Source organism: Scylla paramamosain, chromosome 26, assembly GCF_035594125.1.
Source record: "Scylla paramamosain isolate STU-SP2022 chromosome 26, ASM3559412v1, whole genome shotgun sequence".
NCBI classification, from domain to species: Eukaryota; Metazoa; Arthropoda; class Malacostraca; order Decapoda; family Portunidae; genus Scylla; species Scylla paramamosain.
In genome coordinates, this window is record NC_087176.1 from 5,849,915 (window position 1) to 5,875,000 (window position 25,086).

The 25,086-nt window shown below is 41.2% G+C and overlaps 2 protein-coding genes across 2 annotated transcripts in view; one reads left to right on the forward strand and one right to left on the reverse strand.

The window, feature by feature from the left end:
• LOC135113643 (uncharacterized) overlaps positions 1-9,810 on the reverse strand; it is a 31,451-nt gene extending 21,641 nt beyond the window's left edge. The window contains exon 1 of the mRNA XM_064029062.1: positions 9,673-9,810. Within this exon, the coding sequence (XP_063885132.1) occupies positions 9,673-9,751 (79 nt within the window). The 5' untranslated portion in view covers positions 9,752-9,810. The remainder of the gene's footprint in view (positions 1-9,672) is intronic.
• LOC135113488 (uncharacterized) lies at positions 5,827-7,443 on the forward strand. Its single transcript, XM_064028728.1, has 3 exons — positions 5,827-6,724; positions 6,848-7,195; positions 7,297-7,443. The coding sequence occupies exons 1-3, from the start codon at positions 5,933-5,935 to the stop codon at positions 7,441-7,443; spliced, it is 1,287 nt and encodes a 428-aa protein (XP_063884798.1). The 5' UTR covers positions 5,827-5,932.
• Positions 9,811-25,086: the final 15,276 nt, after the last annotated feature.

The window sequence follows — 25,086 nt, forward strand, 5'->3', positions numbered from 1 at the left end:
GGGAACCTCAACTCCACAGCTCTAGCCTCTCTACCACCAACACAAACGCTAACATCCTGAGACAAATATCAGTAACACCACAAACAAAAGACACCTAGTCAGCTAGTCAAAAAACGCTGAATTACGACTATGCAATTAAACTGTCGCGGCTACTGGAATCAGACACCATATTTCAGTAGCCATACGTTCTATCGACCTGGATATCGATCTCCTCAATGACACTGGTCTACCAACCAAATCCATCAAAGTATACGGAAACAAAAGATAAAGCAGAAACTTGCCACGACGGCGTAGCCGTCATGGTCAAAAGCAACATCAGACATATACACATTACCGACTGGCCTTCAGCCCACTTTCTGGTTACAAAGATTCAAACAACATGGACACTTTCTTGTTGCCACCACCGACTGGCCTTCAGCCCACTTTCTAAGATTCAAACACATGGACACTTTCTTATTGCCACCACATACAGCAAAACCAGACAATGGGCTGCCTGTCAACACTACACAGCCTATCCAACCACAGAAAAATACGAATTTACATAATGGCAGATTTGAACGCAGTGTCCTTGGGACAGACTTCCCTCCTTGGTTCACCCACAATGGAACTGGTAGGCACGATCTTATTATCTCCACCCGCCAATCTTTGCTCTTCCACCACCACATCTCCCACGGACGGACCCGTCTGTGGTTCAGAATACATCCCCTAATCCTCAAAATATCCTCCAACCCCATATCCATCCCTTCCCAACCCAAACCTGACTACCGCTTCACTAACCGGGAGCGCTTCATGGAAACGCTCACAGACATACATAAACTAACACAGCTCGAAGGCCAACCCTACACAAAAACAGACAGCACCTTTGAGTTGCTACACAAAGACGTTCTAACACCAGCCAACAGACATATACCTAAGAAACATTACAAAATGCACATAGACTACAGACAATCCATAAGAACACAAACACTACTAATATGCTACAGAACACGTTTCCTACGAAATATAAAGAACCACAGACCTTTATACAGAGTCTTCCACATCCTTCGCACACACAACAAATAGCGTGCTCGAAAGATCACGACGCTCACTGGAGGAATTTGTTCTCCCATATAGACGGAGCCCGCTGCAGTAATACCACTCAGTTCTGGCCCCAGTGATTATCCTACTAAAGCTCTCTTCTTATCACCCCCCCTATTCTTCCTTCTATTCCCACTTCCCCTTCATCTTTTCTTAGGAATATAAGGGAAGCTGCAAGAAGCGACCAGACATACACGTGGCAGTCCCTGTATGAAATATATCTATTTCCACCTATCATCCCCATCCATAAACCCGTCTAATCTCTTAAAGCTCCCTAATGTCTTAGCACGAAGATGATGATTACCGAGTCCATTCCACTCATCTACCACTATTTGAGAACCAATTTCTTCATCTTTCTTAAACCCAAATTTTTCAAGCTTGAACTAGTTATTCCCCTTCGTGAAGCCATGCTGTGACCGATTTATCAAGTTATGTTTGTCTAAATGCTTCCTAATATTCCTCGCTATTACTGAATCCAATATTTTACACACAACTGAAGTTAAGCTGACCGCACAACTGAAGTCAAGCCGACAGGTCTATAAAAAGACGCTAATGTTTTCTTTCTTAAAGATGGGTACTGCATTAGTCTGCCTCCACATTACTGGTACTTCACCTGACTCAAGTGATTTCCTAAAACTAACGGTTCACTAATAACCTCTTTGCATTCATAAGAACACAAGAAATAAGGGAAGCTGCAAGAAGCGACCAGGCTTACACGTGGCAGTCCCTGTATGAAATATACCTATTTCCATCTGTTATCCCCATCCATAAACCGGTCTAATAATCTCTTAAAGCTCCCTAGTGTCCTAGCACTAACATGATCACCGAGCCCGTTCCACTCATCTACCACTATTTGAGAACCAATTTTTTCCCATCCCCTTCCTAAACCTAAATTTTTCAAGCTTGAACCAGTTATTTCTTGTTCTACCCTGGTTGCTGATCCTAAGAATTTTACTTACATCCCCCTTGTTGTAACCCTTATACCACTTAACCCTTATACCACTTAAAAGACTTCCATCAGGTCCCCTCTTAACCTACGTCTCTAAAGAACGTAAATTTAACAACTTCAATCTCGCCTCGTAAGGAACACGACTCATCCCCTGTACCCTTTTAGTCATTCTCCTCTGTACCGATTCTAATAGACCTATACATTTCCTGTAATGTGGGGACCAGAACTGCACAGCGTAGTCTAGATGAGGTCCGACCAGCGCCAAGTATAACTTTAATATTAATTACTTCCGGCCTTCTACTCTCCTAAAAATGAATCCTAACACCCTATTTGCCCTGTTCTGGCTTCTATGCCTTGTTTCCCTAGACGGAATTCAGAGCTAACTATAACTGCTAAATCCTTCTCGTACCCTGTACCTACCAGAGTTTGGTTGTTTAATGTGTACCTACGGTGTGGGTTTCCTCTACCTACGCTAAGTACTTTGCATTTATTGATATTAAATCGCATTTGCCATCTGTCCGTCCATTCATCCAGTCTAAATCTGCCTGCAAGGCGATGGCATCCGATTCTGACCTAATTAATCTACCCATCTTTGTGTCATCCGAAACTCTACTAACATCACAACTAATTCCACTATCCAAGTCATTGATATATATTAGAAATAACAATGGCCCTAATACTGATCCCTGATCATAATTACATGACCCACTCGGGTTTAGAGCCGTTTATTACAACTCTGTCGCCTGTCCTAAGCCATGACCCTATCCAGCCTAACTAACACCTTCCCATCTATTCCGTTCCTTAAGTACGCTGCGATATATTTCGTCTGGTCCTGGTGTCGAACTTTTTCAGCCTTCGCCTGTTCCACTATCTCCTTATTTATTTCCATATGTCAGCTCCTCATTCTCATCTGCTTTAAACGGTCTGTTCACTATTTGGCATATCTGCTATTTGGCATATCCTGCACGTTTTCCTGGATGAAGACAGTTAAAAAAAATAATTTTACTAATCTCCTCCCCAGAACTGACCAGCTCCCCATATGCTGCCTTTAATGGACCTATAGTATCCTTATTCTTCGTTCTGTATACCTGATAAAATTTCTTGGGGTCCGTCTTAGTCTGCCTGGCTACTTTTAATTCATAATTGCCCTTAGTTTTCCTAGTTAACCTCCTGACTTCTAATTAGTTATATTGTGGCCTTAAAACTTCACCTGCCCTTAATCTCTTGTATATACTTCTCATACTTGTCCCACACTATACAATGGTTTAACATAGCAGTCATCCATTTAGGGTAATTTTTCTGTGATCTTATTGCTCTACACGGGATGTCTGCTAATTGACCTGTATGCAATTTATCTACGAAGTATTCATACAACTCAGATTTAATTCACCTAATCCCCTCATTTCGGCTCCTTCCATCCTCTCCACTCCCTCATCTACTCGCCTCGATTTAATTCACCTAATCCCTTCATTTCGGCTCCTTCCATCCTCTCCACTCCCTCATCTACTCGCCTCGACCTCACATCTCTCCCATTTCAGCATGACCCGACTCTCCAACAATCTCACGTATCTCCCTCTATCTTTCTCCTCCGCCCCTTCCGGACACGATCTTCCCGCCTTTTGTCCTACAGCCTCACACTTCATCTCTCTCTCTCATCCTGCCTTACCTCTCCCAACATCGTCCCGGACCTGACTTCAGCCTGCATCCGCTGCCAGTCAACTCTTTGGAGGTACCTTTTTATTTCCTCAAAATCTGCTCTAGGATCCTAAAGTCAGGCGTTTTACTAGTGTTTTTGCTTCTAAAAGTTTTTTCCCGTTTTTATTTGTACCCGATTTCCCAATGGTCACTTACCTAGCTGTCCTCCAACCTCTACCAGCGTGACTGCTTCCTCCCTGCTAAGAATTAAATCTAGAATATGGTTCCACCTTGTGGGTTCTACGACTACCCGTTTTAAAAGATCCTGAATTGCCTTAAATTCCTCTGCTTACTTGTTACCTACCATCAGGGTCCAGTCAAAATTCCTAAAATTAAAATCTACAAATCTACCACACATACCTGACTACCATCCTGCTCTATTTCCTGCCACAGTTCGGTGACCTGTACACTACTCCCAGTGTGTACTGACTGATCCTTAATATCTACCCATATCGACTGTTTTGCTATTCGTTTTAATTCTACTGCTAATACAACACTGATGACTCCCTAACGTATAACGCGACGCCTCCTCCTCCTCCTGTTTTCCCTGTCTTTATAGAAAGGCGACGCCTCTTCCTCTCCTGTTTTCCTTGTCTTTATAGAAAGGCGACGCCTCCTCTCCTGTTTTCCCTGTCTTTATAGAAAGGCGACGCCTCCTCCTCTCCTGTTTTCCCTGTCTTTATAGAAAGTCGCCTCTCCTGTTTTCCTCCCGGTCTTTATAGAATGGCGACGCCTCCTCCTCTCCTGTTTTCCTCCCGGTCTTTATCAAGGCGACGCCTCCTCCTCTCCTGTTTTCCCTGTCTTTATAGAAAGGCGACGCCTCCTCCTCTCCTGTTTTCCTCCCGGTCTTTATAGAATGGCGACGCCTCCTCCTCTCCTGTTTTCCTCCCGGTCTTTATCAAGGCGACGCCTCCTCCTCTCCTGTTTTCCCTGTCTTTATAGAAAGGCGACGCCTCCTCCTCTCCTGTTTTCCTCCCGGTCTTTATAGAATGGCGACGCCTCCTCCTCTCCTGTTTTCCTCCCGGTCTTTATCAAGGCGACGCCTCCTCTCCTGTTTTCCCCGTCTTTATAGAAAGGCGACGCCTCCTCCTCTCCTGTTTTCCTCCCGGTCTTTATAGAAAGGCGACGCCTCCTCCTCTCCTGTTTTCCCTCTTCCTCTCCGGTTTTCCCTGTCTTTATAGAAAGGCGACGCCTCCTCCTCTCCTGTTTTCCTCCCGGTCTTTACAGAATGGCGACGCCTCCTCCTCTCCTGTTTTCCTCCCTGTCTTTATAGAAAGGCGACGCCTCCTCTCCCGTTTTCCTCCCGGTCTTTATAGAACAGTGTATAACCATCTTAACCTCTGGATTAAATACTTTTCCTGACATATCTAACCAAGTTTGATAAAGCAACATCAAAGTTCTCTACACACGCAATTCCTCTAAGCAAATCTATTTTATTCAAAATACTACCTCCCCTGAGCTAGTTACCTTTCTAGATTTAACTAATTTGTCCGTTTTGACCTCACAACCCCTTCTCTCCTGACGAGGAAAAAAAGCGCTGGAGTGCAATTACCTCCCGTTCGATTGTTTTTACTATTCTGATTCTATACAGAATGTTCGCTCAGTACAAAACATCGCAATGTTTCTCACGCGTTTCCCTCTTTCCTTACCAGACTCCCCCTTTCCCTACCCAGACTACCGACCTTAATACTGTTCCTTATTTCACGATAAACTGCTTAACCCTTTGGCAAATTAACTGCGCTTACCTCTTCAAATACGGTCTAGCCCCTCTAGTTCAATGAATGTAGGATATTTTGGCCACGGACATTTTGGCTACGGACACTTTGGTCATTGGCCACCAAACTAGGACGGTTTGGCCACGGCAGCAAACCTTAGGAGGATGTTTTGGCCACGAAAAATTCACAGTACTGTTCTTTATTTTTCACATATTTTTTTTTCACTTATAATTCGTGATTGTGAAAATGTCTGACCAGTTTACTTCTTACTTGATTAATTACTTACTTAACTTGATTAATCTTACCAGATTACCTTACTTAATTAATCATTACCAGAAAGAGAGAGAGAGAGAGAGAGAGAGAGAGAGGAATTAGATCTTTTAGTGCCATACGAGTTTGTTTTGAACTGTGAAGCAGTTGGTGGTTTGTGAGGTTTCTGACCGAGGTGAGGAACAGCCTGATTGGAGCTACTTTGCACAGTACTTACTACTCCACCATGTCAGCTGAGCTTGAGGTCACCACATCAAATCGAGGTGGTCAGAAAATCTGCCTGGATGGCTTTATGTACACTAAGAAGCATGTTGCAAAATCAGTGGATGAGATAGTTTTTCGGTGTGTCAAGCGGGCTAGTCTGAAGTGCCCTGGTATACTAAAGACAACCAAAAGTCTTGGTAACCCTGAAGTTGTGACCTCGCATAACCATCTTTCTGACACAGTTGGATGCCAAGTGGAGCAAGCTCGACAGGGTATGAAGAGGAAGGCTTCGAACACCAATGATCAGCCTAATCAGATTCTCGCCTTCACAGTCGCGGCACTGCCCGCGGAGGTCAAAGCACGCATGCCTAGGTCTGATTCTAGTAAGCGTGTCCTTCGTCGCATCCGGGCTGCACACCGTCCCAAGGATCCACAGTCTCTTCAAGAGTTGGAAATCCCTGATGACTGGACATCCCACCTCCACTATGACAATGGACCAGAGGCAGATGAGCGTATTATCAGCTTTACCACCCCCCATCATCTGGAACTGTTAGCACGCTGTGATGAGTGGTGTATGGATGGCACATTTTCGGTAGCTCCGAGACTCTTCACCCAGCTATATGTCATCCAAGGTCGAGTCAACAGTGTTTATCTACCTCTTGTGTACGTCTTGCTGCAACGCAAGACACAAAGTAGCTACGAACAAGTCTTCAGGGTCCTGGCGGAGAGTGGCTGTGATCCCATTTCAGTCATCATCGACTTTGAGAGGCCTGTGGAGCTGGCCCTTCATGTGGTATTCGGGGAGGAGGTCCAGGTCAGTATTGGAGTAACTCTGATTGTAATTTAATTGAAATTTAATTAATTACTATTACTTTCTGAAAGTATTTTTTAATTATATATATTTTTTTCAAATTTAACTATTACAACCCTGGTACAGGTGCGGTTCTGTTTCTATCATCTAACCCAGTCCATCTGGAGGCAGATCCAGCACCTGGGTCTCAAAAACCTATACGAATCCGATGAGGAGTTCCGCCTCTTCTGTGGTCAGGTGGATGCACTGGCCTTCCTGCCCCCAAAAGATGTCAAGGATGGCATGTCATACCTTCGATCTACCATGCCTGAGGAGGCTGCTCCACTCTTGGAATACTTTGACTCCACCTATATTTCAGGCCAACTGCGTCATCGTCGTAACATCACTTCCAAGTCAGGACACCTACAGCCAATCTCGATTCATCTACGTCGCACGCCACCTATGTTCCCGCCTGAGAAGTGGAATATGCACCACGCAACTCTATAAACAACCAGCCAAGGACAAATAACATTTGCGAGGGGTGGAACAACAAGTTTTTCCGCCTGGTGGGACATGCCAACCCCACGGTGTGGAAGCTGATAGAGTGTCTGCAAGCTGACGCTGCCACTGTGGATGAAATTCTGCTGCAGCAAGAACGCGGCATTCGCCCTGCTAAGAGGTTTAAGAAGATATACAAGGAATTACACACCCGCATCCAAAACCTGGTCATCGATTTGAATTAAGGGAAGAAGACCATCCCACAATTCCTCCGAGGCATCAGCTATAATCTTAGAGGTGGAGATATGAATGCGTAGCATGTGAACCTATACTTTTTAATGACAATTTTAATTTAAAAAATGCTCTATTGCAATTTTTCAAAAAAGCTAAATTACATTTTAAATACCAATATTTTTGTTGAGTTTATCACATCAAATATCCTATCTTCCTTGGGTGGCGATTTATTTTTAATTTAATGGCCAAAATGTCCGTGGCCAAAATATCCTACTTTCCGTGGCCAAAAAGTGGCAAGTTGCGATTTGATGGCCAAAACGTCCGTAGCCAAAACATCCGTGGCCAAAACATCCGGCTACCAGTTCAATAGGGGTTAAGCTTCACAAATTACTGTACAATTCAGTGTGCAATGCAGCTAAAACTACGAAATCACTGCAAACCTATTTCTTAAAGAAGCTGCCGTGAACCAGTTTCGAACTCCCAAGCTTTCGTTTACCAGTTATCATTGCGTTAGACCAATCCGCAATCTTTGTTAAAGAACACGTCTCTACTCATTCGGTAATAAATAGGAGAGATTTTCTGAACCACCGCGCACCTCACCCCACTGAACAATTAATCCCTGTAGCGCTCGGCCACTAGTCCTCAGGTCACCCAAACCACCGCTTGTCTCGCCCAAACCACCGCTTGTCCTCCACTCATCCCCACACCCACGTCTGTACATATTAAAATAATGATTCCAATGAATGCCAGCACCGCTATTTTTAAGCCTTTAACTGCTTTTTTGTACTTCCTTAGTAATCACCGAGATCTCTCTACTTTTGTTACTAATCGCTGAGACCTATTTACTTATATTGTCACTTCGTCTTTAAATTGGGTAGAAATTGCAAAACCCATTTTAAATCCCCAACTTTTGGTGCTGTTAATTATATCGTATCGCAGTGAGGGTTTAGCAGCACTTCTCTTACTAAATCACTAATTATTCGAGAACTCAACCACATTACAATATCTAGTTTTCTCTATTGAAATACTCCCACCAACACCGATACACTCAGCAGCTTTCAAACGTTTAATTACTCACGCAAGTAAGAAGATAGGAAACGTAAGAAAATCCTACGAAGGGAATGACAGTCAATATCATTTCCAGTATAGAATCCTCAGTTCCTTGATTTTCCCACAATTCGTACGCAATTCCCACAAATACGTAATAAGGGCTTCGGCTTACCTACATGGTCTTCTTACCTACATGATCCTCCGTACCAACAACTGTTTACACCAAAAAGAACTACTACACTTTTACTACTACTAGTGCCAGTTACCACATCGGCATTTATAACGCGTCAGTTCCTACATCAGCTTTAATAAGAGACATTACATAACTAGTCAGTTCCTACAACAACTTTAATAAGGAACATTACCCTTATGTCCACGTCTCATTTTAATAAGAGAAATTACCTTCACGCCCGCATCTCATCCATACCTGTTCAAGAGTGTGAACTAGATTTCCAGGCATATAAAGAAAGATTAATACCCACCACACAGAACTTACATAATGTTTAAAGCCTGCCAGTAACAACCCCTCCATCTACAACAACCACCACCGGACTCCCTACGTCCCTGAACTGCTCACTTAATACAAACACGACACGAGATTCATAACCAACTTCCACCAACACTTCCGGCATAAATCCTCCATACAATGGCAAACAAGCTTCAAGTGGCCAAGCCTCACAGCACCTCTGAAAACTCACCGGCGGCCGTCAAGTCTACTACACGTGAACACTCCAAGACACGAAGATACTGATGAGATACCGGAGGACATTTTCTATGCAACAACAGTGACGCGATAGTCTCAGCTCCCACCACCGCACACACCCGACACCGAGTCCGTGAGTACATGTGCCAAATACCACGCTCACTTGAACCCTGGACTATCACCACCCTTCATTATACATCACTCAACGTTATCAACTATTTATCCGCACTCTTCACTGAAATATAAACACAAATGCTAAAGTCTTTCACGGTCAATCATCTTTTCAAGCCACCTTAAACAAAACACCATCACTATAACAAAAATCCACCATACACATATGCACATAGCAACCGGCACGGCACATTCACAACAAAGACACCTATCACGAGCGACACAACCACAACCAACACACGCCACAAACTGTACCCTAGCCACATAGAGCACGTCGCATCACATCACCCCAACCGCTATCACACAAGACACCTACTTTCACCAGGTGAGGACGGGACAGGACAAGAGCGACTCCGGATGACACGCGATAGACGGCGGCCAGAGATGGTCTGCATGGTCTATGTTTCACCCACTCATGACGATAATTTGAACCGACGCAATCAGGGTTCGAACCAAAGATTATTCTACTTTTTGAGTTCGAACAGGTTGTGAAAACGACTCGTGTTCCTAATTAATTCAGTTTCATTTGCGGTACCTGACTTTTTTGTGTAGTTCTATTTACATATGATTTATTTATTTATTTATTTATTCTTAGTTGTTTCTACATTTATAAGTTCTTGGTTCTCGTGGGAAGCTTGGTATTTGGGCATAATATTAGTAGTGCTTTTTAGCCCCATCTGTTGAGCGGAGGATGAACTAAACATTAAGAGAAAATGAGAATGATGGGTGACTAATATATATATATATATATATATATATATATATATATATATATATATATATATATATATATATATATATATATATATATATATATATATATATATATATATATATATATATATATATATATATATATATATTTTTTTTTTTTTTTTTTTATTCAATACTGCAAACTTACAAGAAGAGGTAAGATGAACAACAACAGTAACAATAACAACAGCAAGAACAGCAGCAAATACTACTACTACTACTGCTACTACTACTACTACTACTACTACTACTACTAATAATAATAATAATAATAATAATAATAATAATAATAAGAAGAAGAAGAAGAAGAAGAAAACAGCAACACACCACTACCACCAACAACGACAAAAACGATGAAAAAAAAAACGAAAAGAAACTAGAAAAAAAAGGAAAAGGCAAACTAAAAAAAAAAAAAAAAATTCCATGAAACCATTAACGGCATATTAATGTTCCCAGAGTACCTCGAGCCATAAAAAAAAAAAAAAAGTAAAAAAATTGAGAGAAGAAATAGAAAACTCCCACATATCTTAAGTTACGCCCAAAGAGGATACAATTCCCTGTAATCTTCCCAAGTTACGAACGCTCCTAGCAAGGCGTCAGAGAATTCCCACCCCGCGTTTTCTTTAGTATGGGAGCCGCGAATGGACGGCCGGAGGGAGGACAGGCGAGGAAAAGATTGCTAGATTACATGCCACACTGAACACCGAACATCCACTCTCTCTCTCTCTCTCTCTCTCTCTCTCTCTCTCTCTCATGATAAGCAAACACAGCACTGCACATTTGTTTTCATATGCATTTACTAGCAGAGAGAGAGAGAGAGAGAGAGAGAGAGAGACCGCACTATCAGGACTTTCTCACATAAAGAAAGCTTACAAAAGAGCTCATGCAAAACATAGGAGCTTCAGCACAGTCTTGAGAATCACACAATGGACTCGCCCACCATGATTATAAACTCCCAGAGAAAAGTTGAGCTCATATGATGCTATCTATGGGTGAGGCTTAGCTGGGGCCTTTCACGCCTCACCCACACGGCTCTTGCTCAAAAGGGACACTAACTGCTCGCTCATCAGTGAAAATATTTGAAATCTGATCGACTAAAGGTCTGTATTCAGAAATGCCTTGCTCTCTCTCTCCCTCACTAAGACTATTTTCAAAGGCAACATATATGATTAGGTGGGTTCTCAAGAGTGTTTCTAGCGTTAATAATGTAGAAATTTTGTGAATCTATTATCAAAACTAATTATAGTACCCTTAAAAGCTGTGTGATTTGAACTAAGGTCCTTAGAAAGTGTGGCAGTACGGCCAGCGGTGTTTCAGAATATGGTTCTAAGTGACAGGTGTGTGTGTGTGTGTGTGTGTGTGTGTGTGTGTTCAAAAGTTATTTTTTTCCTACAGTGATGAAACTTTACGTTCTAAGTCATTCTTTCTTTCCTACAGTGATACAACTTTGTGTGTTCTAAACCAATTTTTTTCTTTCTTACTATAATCTTTAACGTAAGTTATGATAGGCCGTCATTCGCTAGTACTTCCATCTACTCAGTGATTTTAGCACGAGTTGGCTAAAGCACTGAATACTGTCTCATAAATTCTCGAGTTACCAAAGCAATATTAATCTTTTCTTTCTCCTACATTCGCTGCTCCCATCTGTTCAGTAATTCAAGCAAGGTTCGCGAAACCCCTAAATCTTGCCTCATAAATTCTCGAGTTACCAGAGGAATACTAATCTTTTCTTCCTAATCTCGTATTCTTAAACGCCTTGGGGTTTCGTCACGACTGTTCACAAAGGCTATAGAAATTATTATTTACGTTTTCATGGGTGTTTTCCTTACTGGCGATGCAGAGGCCTTATTAAACTATCACTCGGGTCACAAAAAAAACACCCCAAAACCCCTTAATAACTCCCATTAAAGCCTGTTAAATTTAGTTAAGATGCTGAGACGTATGCAGAGGCCTTGTTAAACTATCACTCGGGTCGCCAACCCAAACACATTAATAACTTCCACTAAAGCCTGTTAATAGTAGTCAAGATGTTGAGACGTTTAAGAATACAAACAGTAGTGTCTCTCATCTCGTCTTGTCACACAATTACTGGCAAGACAACATAAATCTGAGAGGATTTCTTGTCAAACTGGTGCCAAAAAAGAGACTGTGCTGATAATACGAGCTTTCCAAGTGAGGGAGAAGCAGAAATAAATAACAAGAACAACAGGTGACAGTAAGTTAAGATAAACGAAACACGATAATACATAGACACATTACTAAGAGCAACAAACAAAATCAGAGACTGTGCTAATAATATACAAGCAAGCGCAGTAAAAATAAATAAGAGACCACAAAAAAAAAAGATAAACGAAAAACGACAACACACAACAGATACATGAGCAAGAAAGAGCAAAGAAGGAATAAAACCAACAACAATTAACACACAACGGTACTGCCAACAAAGCGACACACACACACACACACACACACACACAATAAACGAGAGAAAGAGACACACAAACACGGAAAACCAGGCAGACAACAATACAACAAGCGCTAACTAACCAATACCTAACACGGATCCTTAAACAAGACAACACAGGGTAACCTACACGCGTCTGGGATTTGTCCTCTAACTGAGAAGGATGAAAACAAGAGCCCGTCCCTTAGTCCGTCATTCAACAGCCTGCCTCTACTAGATAAGGAGTGACGGGCCTTCTTTATCTACCTGGCCAGTCTTGTGAAGTATAATGAAGTGTGTAGAGGGTAAAGATTATTGCCCCTACGGAATACAATGCGGGGTTGACAATGGAGAGAGAGAGAGAGAGAGAGAGAGAGAGAGAGAGAGAGAGAGAGAGAGAGAGAGAGATTTATGATATTCGATGTACTAAGATAATTTATACTCACACACACACAGACACACACTAGGAAGATTATGCTAAAATCTCTCTCTCTCTCTCTCTCTCTCTCTCTCTCTCTCTCTCTCTCTCTCTCTCTCTCTCTCTCTCTCTCTCTCTCTCTTTCCATATCACCATCATAACGTCATATTTTCTCTCTCCCACACACGCCTCGTCTCGCTTGTTAAATTCAACCTCGACCTTCCCCTTGAAAGTTCGCCCTCTCTCTCTCTCTTTCTCCCTCTCCCTCTCCCCCTCCTCCTCTCTCCCTTTCCCTCCTTGACCTTCCGCACAGCCGCGTCCCCGCCCCTTTCTCGCCCTGTGTCTACTAAACGGGTTCTTCCTCCCTATCTATCTACACGACTGCTACACACACACATACACACACACACACACACACTTCCTTTCCTGTGCTGTGCCTAATCTTCTATATATACCCAACGACCTATTCTCTCTCTCTCTCTCTCTCTCTCTCTCTCTCTCTCTCTCTCTCTCTCTCTCTCTGCTAGGCACCCTTTCTTCTCTCTCTCCTCACCCACGCAACTTTTTTATACCCTCTTCCTCCTCCTTCTCCACCTGCGGGCACCCTTCGACCTTCCTCCTCCTCCTCCTCCTCCTCCTCCTCCTCCTTACACTCCCCCATAAACACCATCTCCTCCGATATCCCTCTCGTACTCTCGAGACTCCTCCCTCCTCCATGACCTCTAGATTCTCCTCCTCCTCCTCCTCCTCCTCCTCCTCCTCCTCCTCCTCCTCCTCCGGTCACGCACGAGTTACTCCCTCTCCTCATTCCTTCTCTTCTTTTTTCTTCACTTCTTCCTCCTTTCTACCTGTTCTTGTTTCTCCTCTCACTTTCTTTTTACTTTCTTTTCTTTCTTGTGTTCTTACTTTGTTTCTTCTCTTTTTTGGTTAGTTTTGGTTTTTGTTCTTGGTGGCTGTGCTTGTTCCTTTCTTCTATTTTCTCTTCTTCCATTTCTCATCTTCATGTTCTTTTCTTTTTTTATTTATTTGTGTTTTTTTTATTCTTACTTCCCTGATCGCCTTTAATTGTTCACTTTCTTGTCTCCTTTCCTTTTTTCTTCTTCTTTTTTTCTTCGTTCGTTCTCCATACATATTCCTAATGTTTCTTTTTCACTCCTTGGTATTTCTAGCTCGTCCTTATTTCCTCCTCATTTTTCTCCTCCTCCTTGTCCTCCACTATTTCTTCCGGTTTCTGTTCACCCTCGTTTACTGGTTCTTCTTCCTCATTCTCCATTTCCCTCTTTCTCCTCCTCTTTCTTCTCTTCCACATTTATTTTTTAGTCCATTTCTATTCACACTCGTTTTCTGATTCCTCCTCCTCCTCCTCCTCCTCCTCCTCCTCCTCCTCCTCCTCTCCCTCTTCCTCCGGGACGGGTGGGTGGGGAGAAGCCTTCTGTAACTATCCTGTCTCTTCCACTGAGAGTTAGCATAGAATAGTTACTCAAACAGCCTAGTAAGGACTTAAGGGTCTGTTGCTGTTTGGACTTCCTTTGTATTTTTTTTTTTTTTTGTATTCCTCCTCCTCTTAACCTTCTCTTCTTCCTCCTCCTCCTCCTCCACCTCCTCCTCCTCCTACTCCTCCTCCCACCCAGTCTCGCACCAATGACCTTCCCAGGAACTCCTAAGGACAAGGAAGTAAGGAAGAATGTTGATGACAAAGGCTTATCTTTTACTGTTTATTGGCTCGTAATACTTTCCTAGCTGTCTGTGTTGCTGCTTTATGGGAGCGTGAAGGGTCATAATTCCTCTCTCTCTCTCTCTCTCTCTCTCTCTCTCTCTCTCTCTCTGGACATAAGAAAAAACATATTTGCGTTCATCGTTATCTTCTTTAATAGGAAGGAAAGTAAATTATAAAGTACAGCCGCTCGTTCCTGTTTCCTGCTCTTTTGTTTATTTTTTCTATTTTTTATTTTTCTGGTCTTTTTATGTCGACGAGATACACGATATGTCAATTTACTTTAAACACATGCTGATAAGATTGATGGAGGATGATTAGCTTTTGCAGTGTTTAGAGAGAGAGAGAGAGAGAGAGAGAGAGAGAGAGAGAGAGAGAGAGAGAGAGAGAGAGAGATGGGTCATTAACATCGCTTTATACACTTTGTAAAAAGCGTGTAAGGGAAAACGGACATAAACATCCAATATATTCGCTTCAAACTCTCTTGATTATGCTTTTAGGTCAGGCTCAAGTGGGTTTCTTTGTCTCATCTCCATATGGAACAAGGGAGGAACAGGTTAAAGGGAAATGATGCGATGGAATAAGTGATTGTATTCTGTTTATGTTTTGTAAGCACTTAGTGGGATTCGAACGCTGGAGGAAAACACTCAATGCTCCCAAGACCGTCATTCTATCCACATTTGGTTCTCCCGTCTCTTAAAAGGATGCAGTGGAAGTTATTTAGGTTTTCAAGGGCATTTTTCATGATTTCAGTCACGGTTTAAGAAGGAATACAAGACTGTATCCTTAACACATCTGGCCCTCACACATTTAGTCTTCCCGTCCCTTAAAAAGCCTGCAGTGGAGGTTATTTAGGTTTCAAGGGTGTTTTTTCATGATTTCAGTGACTGTTTAAGAAGGAATGAAAGAGTGTATCCCTAACACGTCTGGTCTTAAGACATTTGGTCCATCCGTCTCTTACATATAACAACAGACTGCAGTGGAAGTTGCTTAGCTTTTCAAGGGTATTTTTTTTTTTTTTTTTCATGCTTTCAGTGATGGTTTAACAAGAATTCTATATTACCAGTATGAAAATAACGGCCAATAATCTCTGTGGCCTTTGAAAATAATGCTGATGAGAGTTCAAAGCCCTCAAAATACGGACCATGGGTTTTGTGATGTTGGAAATATTTATTGTACGAAGGAGGCATGCTAAGGAAGATGGTGTCAGACAGCAGTGTGTTCGAAGGCTTCCAAGAATTTCTTACCCCTTTGAAACACACACACACACACACACACACACACACACACACACACACACACACACACACACACACACACACACACAAATAAATAAATGAATAAATAAATAAATAAATAAATAAAAATAAAAACATAAATAGATAAAATAAATAAATTAAATAAATGAAAATAATTAAATAAGTGAATAAATAATTACAATAAAATAAAATAAAATAAATGAATAAAATAAAAGAAAAACGAAATATTAAATGTGTAAGGAAGCTTCGAAAAAAAAAAAATCTATGCTGCGAAACCATGTTGAAAAGAGAGAAAAGAAAAAAAAAACACTAAAAAGCGATTGAAACCTTTGAGAAAATTCTTTACGCCACGGAAACATGATAAAAAAAAAAAAGATCTTCCCAAAAAGACGTATTTGAAAACTTCGAGAAAAAGAAAAATATCCTACGGCACGGAAACCAGCTAAGGAAAAAAGTGAATACAACAAGGAACACGTTTGAAAGCCTCGAGAAATGTCCTTACCCTACACAAACAAGATAAAATATAAAAATTTGAGGTGTTTCAAAACATCGATAAAATTCCCTACAAAACACAATAAACATACTAATAAAAAAACAAATGATGCGGCAAGAGAAAGGTGTTTGAAAGCCTGGACAAACATGCGGAAGTGTGGCGGAGGTGTGGTGAGGTGAGGTGAGCTGTAGTTAGGTTAGGTGTGGTTGAAGTGGGGTGGGAAAGATGAAGTGTGGCTGAGATGTGGTGAGGCTAGGTGAGGTTACGTTAGGTTGGGTTAGGTTAGGTGTAGTTGACGTGTGGTGGAAATGATGAAGTGTAGCTGAGGTTACGTGAGGTTACGTTAAGTTAGGTTAGGTTAGGTCAGGTGTGGTTAGGTTAGATCAGGCTAGGCTAGGTTATGTCTAGTTGAGGTGTGGTGGAAAAAAAAATTTGGCTGAGGTTACGTGAGGTTAGGTGAGGTGTGCTTGAGGTGTGGTAGTACTGAAGTGTGGCTGAGGTATGGTGGAAATGCCCAAGGAATGCGTGATGACGTAAGGGTGATGTCATGGCGTGCTTGGGCAGGCGGCGAGGCGGTGACGTGAGAACCTCAGACCTTTAGTTCCCTGGGCGCCGTGTGGGAGGGTGGTGTGTTGACCCCATCAGTCCGGCAGGCTTGAGGTGGAATGGCCGGCTGAGGGACTGATTGGTCTTATCTTTTTATGAGTTACGGCGCCGCGACACCAGTCATATGGGACATCTCAGGGTTACGAGGAGAGAGAGAGAGAGAGAGAGAGAGAGAGAGAGAGAGAGAGAGAGAGAGAGAGAGAGAGAGAGAGAGAGAGAGAAAGCAATGATACATAATGCATTACATTTTTTTTTTTGGTGCAGTTTACAACAACACAAATGATAATAATGATAATGTTAATAGCGAAAAAAAAAATGATGAGGCTAACATTACTACTACTACTACTACCACTCACCACCACCACCACCACCACCACTACTACTACTACTACTACTACTACTACTACTACCACCACCACCACCAACAACAACAACAAAAACAACTCCACCACACACCAAAACCCAAACCCACGCACGGTACTCTCGCGACCACAAACCACTAAACACTCCAACACACAGGACAACACACAGGACAACAACACAGAACACGGCAAGGGAACACAGGGGCAACACAGGACACATACTTGAGGCTTCCTATCACGGCGAGACGGGTGTAGCCCAGTCGTGTTACATATTAGATTCATTTTGAAGCCGTCAGAGCGGTGTCCAAATGCGAAGGTTGAGCGATTCATCACCAGGTTGTGCTTCCTCCCCCTTGCTGCCTGTCTCCTTCTGGTCCTCCTGCTGTCCTGTCGTCTAATGCTTCCCCTTAGGATAACATGCCTAGGAGTCCCTGCTGGAGTTCCTGACCGTCATGAAGGACACTTGCAGATATCCTTGTCTCTCTCTCTCTCTCTCTCTCTCTCTCTCTCTCTCTCTCTCTCTCTCTCTCTCTCTCTCTCTCTCTCTATCTTTCCGTCAGGGTTTTGGAATATTATTGCTTTTTTTTTTCGTTGAAGTCTAGTTTGTGTGTGTGTGTGTGTGTGTGTGTGTGTGTGTGTGTGTGTGTGTGTGTGTGTGTATGTTTATATCGTTTGCTGCTTGGAGATCATTGATATTATTTTTTTAGTTTGTTTTTGTTTTCGTTTTTTTTTTTTTTTTTAGTTTTTGTTGCTTGGACCTCATTCATATCAGTATTATTATTATTATTATTATTATTTTTTTTTTTCGAGGGGGTTGTTTTTGTTTTCGTTTCATTGATGTTTAGCTTTCGTGTCTTGTTCTTGTTTTGGTCTAGTTTTCTTTGTGTGTTTTCAGTTTTTTTTTCTAGGACTTAACACATCTATCTATCTATCTATTTATCTATCTATCTACACACACACACACACACACACACACACACAGACACACACACACACACACACACACACATTTTATCCTCCTTTTTCTTCTTTCACTCCGTAACATTTTCAGGATTTCACACACAAATTTCTCTAGTCATATATGTTTTATCGTGTTTACCTTCCCGTGTGCACCATTATGGGGCTTTACACTCACAATCTTCCCGCTCTTCTCGCCTCTTGTGTTCATTTCACATCTTTTTTGTTCGATAATTTTTCAGAAGAGCATATTTTTCCCCTCTCGTCTCTTCCCCCAAAGGTATAGTGTTTATCTGTGGCTCGTTTAGCCTCACGCTCACTGTCTTTTCTCTTTCTTTATGCACTTGAAGTTAAAAAAGGATTGGTGATTTTGCAGGAAATTTGCATGCATTAGTTAGTCTCTCTCTTTTTTCTTTATTGTTTTTACTTCGGGCGTGTATCATTTGTCTGCAGTTTCTCGGGTCTTCACACACTCGCCGTCTTTTATCTTCTTTCTTTCTTTATTCATCCGTTTATTTTAATTTTTCAAGACCAAGCGATTCTGAGGCTGGCTAGGTACAGTAACATGACCTCATTTCCAAACGCCTCAACGTCTTACCTTTAGTTCTAACAGGTTCGAGTGAGAATTATTAGATATTTTAAGGTTTTTTCGTGATTCTGGTGATAGTTCGACTAGGGATCTGCGCCATTAATAGGAAGAAAAGTGCATATGAGAATTCGACTAATCATCTCAGTGGTCTTTGAAAATTGATCTTATTCTTAACATATCATTGCCTTCTCTGCAATTCTGAAGGTTCGAGTGGGAATCATTAGATATTTTAATTTTTTTGTGAGCCTAGCAATAGTATGACAAGGATTCTGCATCATTAATAGTAAGAAAATAGCCATTAGAATTGAGTTCTTTGAAAATTTTCCTTATTTCTAAATGTCTCAGTTTGTTATCTATACTTTTAAAAGGTAGTGAAAATCATTTGAATTTTCGTGAATCTAATGAATTGTGCGAGAATTTTGCTTTATTGATAGGAAGAAAATGCCCACAAGAATCTGACTATTCATATCCGTGTCTTTGAAAGTGTGTTTTATTTTTAATCGTCTCAGCGTCTTCTCTACACTTCAACAGGCTCTAGTGGAAATCATTGGAGGGTTTCAAGTTTTTTGCGTCTGAAAAAAAAAAGAAGTCTATAAGAATCTGATTTATCATCTCTGTGGTCTTTGAAAATTTGACCTCATGAGAGTTCAGGGCCTTAGCATCAGTCCTGAGCAGCGTGTGTCACTTGGTTCCTGCCGCCTTCAACAGCAGCTCGTTATTGCTTTATAAACCAGTACTCTCTCCATCATTAGTCCTTACACTTCGACTTTATTTATTTAGATAGACATAAACTACTACTATCATTTCCTAATCTTGCGCCACTACTGGTCTTGCGCTCTTTCAGTACAGGCTTATCAGGAGATCTCAGGAACGAAACTGTCTTGAGAACCTTACTGAATTATGATTTTTGAGACTTGTGCATTCATTCTAATAATATTTTCTACTACTGGTCTTGCGCTCTCTCAATACAAGTTTATCAGGAGAACTCAGGAACGAAACTGTCTTAAAAACCTCACTGAGACTACTGTGCATTCACCTGAGACATCTTTTATTTCCCTCTACTAGTCTTGTGCCCTTTCAATACAGGCTTATCAGGAGAACCCAAGAAAGAAACTGTCTTAAAATCTTAAAAACCCAAGTAAACTATAATTACTGAAACATCATTTTTATACATTCAGTCTGACACATTTTTTTTTTTCTTTTATCTTCTACTCGTCTTCCCCTTTCAATACTACAAGCTTATTAGGAAAACTTAGGAACGAAACTGTCTTAATCTTAAAAACCTCAAAAACTATAATTACCGAGACATTATTTTTGTGCATTCAACTTGAGACGTCTTTTTTTTTTTACCTCATAAGTCTTGCGCCCATTCAATATTAAAAGCTTATCAGAAGAGCCCAAGAACGCAACTGTCTTAAAATCTTAAAAACCTCAATAAACTATAATTATTGAGACATTAATTTTTGTGCAGTCAGCCTAAGACATCTTTTCTCTCTCTCCCTCCCTCTCTCTTCCCCTTCCCCCTTCGCGTCTTAACAACGAGCAAGTTTTCCCAGTAGTTTCCCTGCCTCAACATTCATCCATCATCCTTGACCAGTCGTTCCTGCCCTGGAGAAGATACGTGCTGTCAGGAACCTACAGACGAATACTGACTGAGGCACGAGGGGCGAGGAGGGGAGAGAGAGAGGGGAGAGGAGAGAGGAGAGGGGAGAGGGGAGGGATAGAGGTCTTGTTACTGATGTCTGTCAGTAATGAGAATAACGAGGTGATTCTCTCTCTCTCTCTCTCTCTCTCTCTCTCTCTCTCTCTCTCTCTCTCTCTCTCTCTCTCTCTCTCTCTCTTTCTCAGGTCTAGACGAGAATTCCTGAATGGTTGGTTTGACATTGTTAACCCACTGCCATCCATCACGAGGCAAGGCAGTTAGTTGTTAGTGGCGTGGTTGTGGTTATTACTATTATTATCATCGTTATTGTTATTATTATTATTACTGTTATTATTATTATTATTATTATTGTTATTATCATTATTATTATTATTATTATTATTATCATTATTATTATTGTTGTTGTTGTCATTATCACTACTACTACTACTACTACTACTACTACTACTACTGCTGCTGTTATTACTACTACTACTATCGTCCTCGTTGTTATCGTCATCCTTATAATTTTTCTCTTTGTTAATTTTGAGTTGATGGTAATGGCAGTTTGTAATGATATTGGTAGTAGTAGTAGTAGTAGTAGTAATAGTAGTAATCTTATAATTACCTGAACCAGCATTTTCATCATATTCTCCTCCATCATGACGTAGCACAATTAAAAAAAAGTTTTGCAATAAATAAATTAATAATCAAATATAAGCCAGAATACCCGACACACACACACACACACACACAGGAGGCAGGTACATGCACACGCAGCCGCTAAGCAAACAGGTGACATAGATCGGGAAAGAGATGAACAACAACAGGAAGGGAAGGGAAGGGAGGCGGGGAAGCAGAGATGTAGAACACAAGGCGAGGTCCTGACACACATGCGCACATAGACACTGACACGCGCGACCCACGAAAAAGATACGATACGACAAGAACCAAAAAGAAAAGATGTTTACCCATAAATCTAGCACGATATATCAGAGCCAAGACAACACAGGGAAGAAAATGAGGAACAGGATCTTCCCTAATCGGGTTTAGTCTAGTGACACGGTGACTCAAGTACAAGATGGAGAAGGAAAAGGCGAAGAAGAAGAAGGAGGAGGAGGTGGAGGAGGAGGAGGAGGAGGAGGAGGACAAGGATTAAAAGATAATGATGGATATCGCTTATTCAATGAACAAAAACTGGAAAGAAACGATGAATTGTGGGAAATATCGTTCACTCGTTCACTCTTTTTTTTTTTTTTTTCGGAGTGCAGCTGGAAAACTCTTTAGTTAAGGCTGTTGACTGTTGCTGGAGACAAGAAGCGCCGGGATGAGTGGCGACCGGGGGCGACACTTGTGACAGACGTATGAGGCATTACAAATACTCCAATTGTGGATGATTAGAGGTTATTGAACGATGGACGACCTTGGCGAGAGAGAGAGAGAGAGAGAGAGAGAGAGAGAGAGAGAGAGAGAGAGAGAGAGAGAGAGAGAGAGAGAGAGATTCAACATTTCTCGGTTTTTAACGATTAGGTACTTTTCTTATATAAATACCAATGTAAAATGCGGAAATTGCTCTCTCTCTCTCTCTCTCTCTCTCTCTCTCTCTCTCTCTCTCTCTCTCTCTCTCTCTCTCTCTCTCGTGACCTCGCACACAATCTCCATACTGGTCGGCTGTGACTTTCTTCGCCGTTATGTACACAAGTTCATTCCTGGTATGTTGACAGGGCGATCCACCAACACCTCCACCACCACCACCACCACCGCCGCCACCGCCACCTCGTTGCAGCTTTCGTAACGTTTCCCTTAGTTAATCTTGTCTTGTCTTTCCCGTCATTAGCTGGACCGGTAGTTTATTTGTTGTTGATGTTATTTGTCTTGTGTCGTTGCTGCTGTTATTGTTTTTTGCTGTTTTAGTTGTTGTTGTTATTGTTGTAACTAAAAGGATGTTAATAGCAGTAATAGCAATAATAAGAATAGCAGGAAGGGTGACAGTAACTACTACTACTACTACTACTACTACTACTACTACTACTACTACTACTACTACTACTTTGATTTATATAAGAGGGATTCTGGACAACAGCAACACAATATAGGAAAAAATGTCAACTTAAGGTGATTACTATTACTACTGCTGCTGCTGCTACTACTACTACTACTACTACTACTACTACTACTACTACTACTACTACTACTACTGTTGTTGTTGCTGCTGCTATTATTATACTATTACAATTACCATTATTATCAGAACTATTACAATTCTTATTACCACTATCTCATATAATTATTACTACCACCAGTGTCATTAAATACCTTTGACCTATTAAAACTACTACTACTGCTACTGCTACTGCTGCTGTTACTGCTACTACTACTACTACTACTACTACTACTACTACTACTACTACTACTACCACCACCACTACCACTATCGACCTACTACCTCCGTCTTAAAAAAAAAAACACCACCACCACCACCACCACCACAACCACTTAACTAGAGCTCACTGGAACTTGGAACTGGATCTTATTAACAACACACACACACACACACACACACACAAACACACACACACCGCATGTTCCTAAACTGGGTTAGATTCGCACTAAATTTAAGTCGAATAATATTTTCACTTGAGCAAAAAACGGTACTGTTCTATTTTAGCAAGAGAGGAAAAAGGAAGGTCAGGTAAGATCAGATGACAGTCTTACCTATAGATGAGGCTGAGGTGTATTTTTAAACGTCTTAGAGTCTCTTCTAAGTTTGAACAGGTTGTAGTGGAAATTATAGTGAGTTTTAAGCTTGTTTTCATGATTCTAGTGATATATAAACAACGATTCAATTTTACATACAGATTTTACATTACCAATCGTCTTAGGGTCTCATCTTAATTTTTAACAGGTTCTAAAGGATGTGATAGGGAGTTTTAAGCTTGTTTCCGTGATTTTAGGGATAGTTCAACAATGATTCAGTCTTACCTGTTCGAATGAAGCTTTATATTCTCAATCGTCTCAGTCTCTTCACTTTTAATACGTTCTAATTGAAGTTGTAATGAATGTTAAGCTTCTTTTCTTGATTCTAATGATTGTTTATCAAGGATTCTTCTTACCTGTGCCTAGATCGAGATAAGGTATATATTCTCAATCGTCTCGCTCTTAGGGAAGTTACAGGGATTTTTAAGCTTCTTTTTTTTTTATTCTAATGATAATTTAACAAGGATTCTGTCCCGTCAGTGAGGACTGAGTTAAGATCTGTATTCTCAAACATTCTGGCGTCTAATGGAAGTCATAATGGTTTTCAGGAGTCTTTTCTCAATTACAAGTGATAGTTTAACAGGAATTCCGCACCATCAGTGAGGAAAACATTCTTAGAAACCCGATATGTTAATCTCGTCGAGTTAGAAATCGTCGTAATGAAACCTTGCAGCGTTTAAGCATATGAAGGAAGTGGGACCTTAGCTCTTGTTGGTTCATGTGCTGATAGTTGAAGTGATTAGTACAACAAGTGTCCCCCTAAGATAATGGTTGAATCACAAACACAATTATTACTATTATGCTGCTGCTGCTGCTATTTCTACTACTACTGTTACTACTACAACTACTTTACTACTACTCCAACATACACACTAAAAACAATAACAAGACATAAAAAAAACATACTATAACTCTTCTATATCACTAAAAAACGCTATAAAAAATTTTGCAAAAAAACACTAGAAAAAAAAAAACATTGCAATACTAAGAGACCGCGAATGAAGAAAGAGAGAAGCGAGAAAGAGGAAGAGAGATGGATAGAAAAAAGATAGATGGAGTGGTGTGGAACTTTCAACGCGACACACGAGGAACCTCCATCCATATAACCTCGCCCCGTGTTGTCGCTGATAGTAGCAGTGGTGGTGGTGGTGGCGACAGTTGTAGTGGTGGTGGTGGCGGTGGTGGTGGTTTGAAGCATACGAGTAGTTCATGTGAGTGTGTGTGTGTGTGTGTGTGTGTGTGTGTGTGATGATTATTACGAGCGGCATCCTGACTTTTAATGCGTTCTGGCTTGCTGGATAAGACGAATTCAATGAGTATACAAAAATGGGAGGCACAAAAAATAGGACAGCGCTTGAAAGATACAGATAAATGAAGAGGAAAGAAATATATCGGAGGCAAGCGTGTTGAGGTTAGAAAAATATTACGAGAAATTCAATGAGAGAGTTAAAATATGATAATGAGAGAGAGAGAGAGAGAGAGAGAGAGGAGAGAGAGGAGAGAGAGAGAGAGAGAGAGGAGAGAGAGAGAGAGAGAGAGAGAGAGAGAGAGAGAGAGTAGGATCACGTGGCAAAAAGAGGTTATGAGGCAAAGAATAAACAAAATGCAAAAATATGAGAGAGGGGAAACACCCTGGAATTATAGACAAACAAAACACGCGAAGAACGAATCTCAAATAAATATTGTAAAAAAAACAAAAAACTAAGAGAGAGAGACTATATTTGAAAATCGAGGTAA